The sequence below is a fragment of the Priapulus caudatus genome, unplaced genomic scaffold (genome assembly GCF_000485595.1).
Source record: "Priapulus caudatus unplaced genomic scaffold, Priapulus_caudatus-5.0.1 Scaffold2, whole genome shotgun sequence".
NCBI lineage: Eukaryota > Metazoa > Priapulida > Priapulimorpha > Priapulimorphida > Priapulidae > Priapulus > Priapulus caudatus.
Genome location: NW_014577063.1, coordinates 1384834 through 1388329, shown reverse-complemented (window position 1 = coordinate 1388329; position 3496 = coordinate 1384834). Strand labels below are relative to the sequence as shown.

The 3496-nt window shown below is 39.7% G+C and overlaps 1 protein-coding gene across 1 annotated transcript in view; it reads left to right on the top strand.

Moving 5' to 3' along the window:
* Positions 1–121: 121 nt before the first annotated feature.
* Positions 122–3496, top strand: part of LOC106817918 (BTB/POZ domain-containing protein 10-like) — a 15816-nt gene continuing 12441 nt past the window's right edge. Inside the window, exon 1 of the mRNA XM_014822660.1 lies at positions 122–248. Within this exon, the coding sequence (XP_014678146.1) occupies positions 122–248 (127 nt within the window). The remainder of the gene's footprint in view (positions 249–3496) is intronic.

Genomic DNA, 3496 nt, shown 5'->3' with positions numbered 1-3496 from the left:
TATATATATATTTATTTATTTATTTGTAAATCGTATGCATCGTGTTTTTCGTTCACGTTTGTTGAATGCGTGGCGACGAAAGTCGCGGCCATACAGTCTCGTCATGTGCTGTCGTTTTCCCATGCAGGAGTATTACAAGAGCGGGCTGATCCGCTGCCCTTCCAGTGTATCAATACCAGAGCTACGCGAGGCATGTGACTACCTGCTTATCCCGTTCGACGCGACGACGGTCAAGTGCCAGAACTTGCGTAAGTCAGCGTTTATTCTTCTTTAGTCGAGAAATCGACGTTGCTGACTAGGTGCCTTGGTCAGACGGAGTGGGGTTGAGAGGTGTGCTGCATTTGTAAGCTATTCCTTGATAAAATTTCGTGTATTTTTTCCTGTTGCAGAGTTACTCGGTGTATTAGTGTACTCGGTGCTTGCTCAGACAAGGTATAATATGTGTAATAAATATACAGTGGTGTGTGCAAACATTTGCAAGTGCAAGTACTTGCGTGTATCCACTTTGTTTGAATCAAATATAATGTTATCTGCAAGTATATTACTCCATATCCAAGTACTATACTCCATATGCAGTATAGTACATCATATTTTTCGCGTACAGATATTTTCGCGAATTCAGACTTGACGGACAATTTCGCGGTTGGTGAATTATTCGGTATTATTCGGTATGAATTATTTGTGTGATGAGTGAAGGCGTAGTGTATGATTTAGATAAGTTTCTTCCGTGTATAAGTTACGACATACATAAGCGCAACCTGAGGTGGGCATCCAACCTGCGGTGAGCACCGAGAGCGCACTCTCTCTTTTCCGCTATTAGTGTTGATAGCGTCTATGTCCCCCACGGTACTATCGGAGGGTACACTGGGTACGATTCGATATATCGGAAAGTACCTCGGGGGTACTATACGATATGTCGCTGCGTACCCTGCATTGTCCCACCGTACCCTGGGTACCCTGTATGTATTTCCGATGTTGTAAAACTAAAATATAAAAGCTAGCTCTTTGTTTAAAAAAAAGGAAAAAGAAAAATATAGTCAAACATAGCATACATTTTTATTGGATTGCGATGTTTTAAGGTTTCTTCTATGTGATGTGGTAACTTGACAGAGTGTATGTTTTATGACATCAGTTGGTTGAAAGTCAATGGGGACAATGCAGGGTACGCAGCGACATATCATATAGTACCCCGAGGTACACCCCAATATATCGAACCGTACCCAGGGTACCCTCCGATAGTATCCTGGGGGACATAGACCCTATCAGCGCTATTAGCAGGCATGAGAATTTCCCGCGGATTTCCGGGTTTTGGTTTTCATTTGAGTCATTCTTGAGATTGATGCAAAAAAAAACGAATAAAAAGTTTAGGGGGTAAGGTGGACTTTTTTGTCAAAATGGACGCCATTTTTAATTTAAACTTCATAAAAAGTCAGGAAAAGTACGTCAAATTTCACACAGAAGTAACGGAATTCCAGATAATTATCGCGGTGTATCTATGTAATGTAAATTAAGGCAAGATTTAAGTTAACCGCCACATAAAACATTGAAATTTTCATAGAAAATGACAAGACTTTGAATTGTTAGTCACGAAATTGGTCTTTTACTAAGAACAGAATGGACTTACAATTTTCCCCAGAATGCATGGAAATGGCCTATATCTGCCCTTCCAAATTTCACAAATTTCCCGTGGAGCATGTCCCCAGACCCCCCTAGCAGGACAGTGTGCTACGCACACTGTTATCGTGCCTTCGACACGAATTGAAATATTTCTTCCAAAAACATCTCAACCTGCTCTCATGCCTGTATTAGTCATTGCTATTTATTCATTGTTATTGATCGTCCGATGTCCTTGTTTATTACCTTGTTGCCGCCCGTATTCCCCTAGCAATCTGCATCTCTATGTCGCAATATGGAACTGTGGTTTCGCAACACTACAATTGTTTGCGCACAATGTGCAGTTGTCTTGCATACATGCCACCTGTATTGAAATGTGATTGTGCCCTAATAGGTTAAGATATAGATTGTGGGGAAAAAATTAAATTCTGCCTTGAAGGGTCAGCTGTTGAAAGCGGGTTTTCATGAAATGTGAACAAGCAGATATGAAATCTCGTTAAAATTATACATGTTGTATGTTGTTACTAATGTCTATACATATCCTCGATTAAAAAATTCCTCAGTTCATACAAGGAATTTTACCAAAAGTTATGTTGGGGGGGGGGGGCATATGTTGTGATATTTACAAATAATTTTAACAAAAATTATACTTATGGTGGGACAAGTGTTTTAAGCATGACTAATGATTGGCACTCTGCAGCAATGTTATGGCATATAGTATTACTAGGCAATGTTACGTAGGAGCGTAACGATACATTGAAATAGTATAATATATTGTGATCCATGTTCCATGCTTTCTGCTACAGGGTCTGCATTGCTCCAAAGCAGTGGGGATCGGCTTACACTGATTGTAGACGAGACGTCGTTTATAGTTGATCCGGCTATATTCACAGCCCATCCTAACACTATGCTTGGCAGGTAAGCCTAGAGCTAGCTTCAATGAAAATGTTACTGGTGCATGAACAGTGGAAACGAATTTTATTGGTCGATGTGGAATAACAAAGATATCCAGGGTTAGTGAATAATTTTATCAAGATTTTATCACATTATGAAAAAGAGATAATTAATAATATACTAAGAAACTTTGTGACTTGTTAAACTTATAATTGTGTTAAAACTCACTAATTACTAGTAATGGGAATCGGTCGGAATTTCATAATCGATTGTCGGTTACCCCCTAGTGATCAATGACAGGTTATATTGTAATAATCGATTAATTCAGTGTGCATGCATGATGTTATTTTATTTGACCTAAAACTAAGAGAGCTAGCCTAGGTTTCCATGGTATTGTTTCATACATTGTTCTGTTGTTCTAATATTGAACAACTTGTGTCTATTTTTCAGAATGTTTAGTTCATCCCTTGAGCACAACTTCACGAGACCTAATGAGCGTGGAGAGTATGAGGTTGCTCGTGGCATCAGTGCAACAGTTTTCAGGGCCATTTTGGTATGGAATAATTTAATCTTATCATCCTTAATTTGTTTACTTTCTTTGATTAGAGCCCTATTTAATGAAAGAGTATGGAAATCTTATGTTTTGGTGCCTACCATTTTTAGCTCACCTTGACATCGTCAAGATGAGCTATTGCCATGGGTCGTCGTTCGTCGTACGTCCGTCCGTCCGTCCGTCCCGTCCGTCAGTCCGTCAACATTTGGCTACGGTCAACGATAACTCGATCAGGAACGTTTGACCCACATGTTTGAAATTGGGTGTAGTTGTTACTGCTATGCTCCCATATTAAACGTCCTATTTTGGAGCACGCCAGTCGACGTACTTTCGAGCCACGGCAATTTTTTGGCAAAAATGGGAATTGCCATTAGTCAGTTCAGGCAGTTCAAGTTCAACGGATTTTGCTAATTTTTGGTATGTGAATGAATAAGT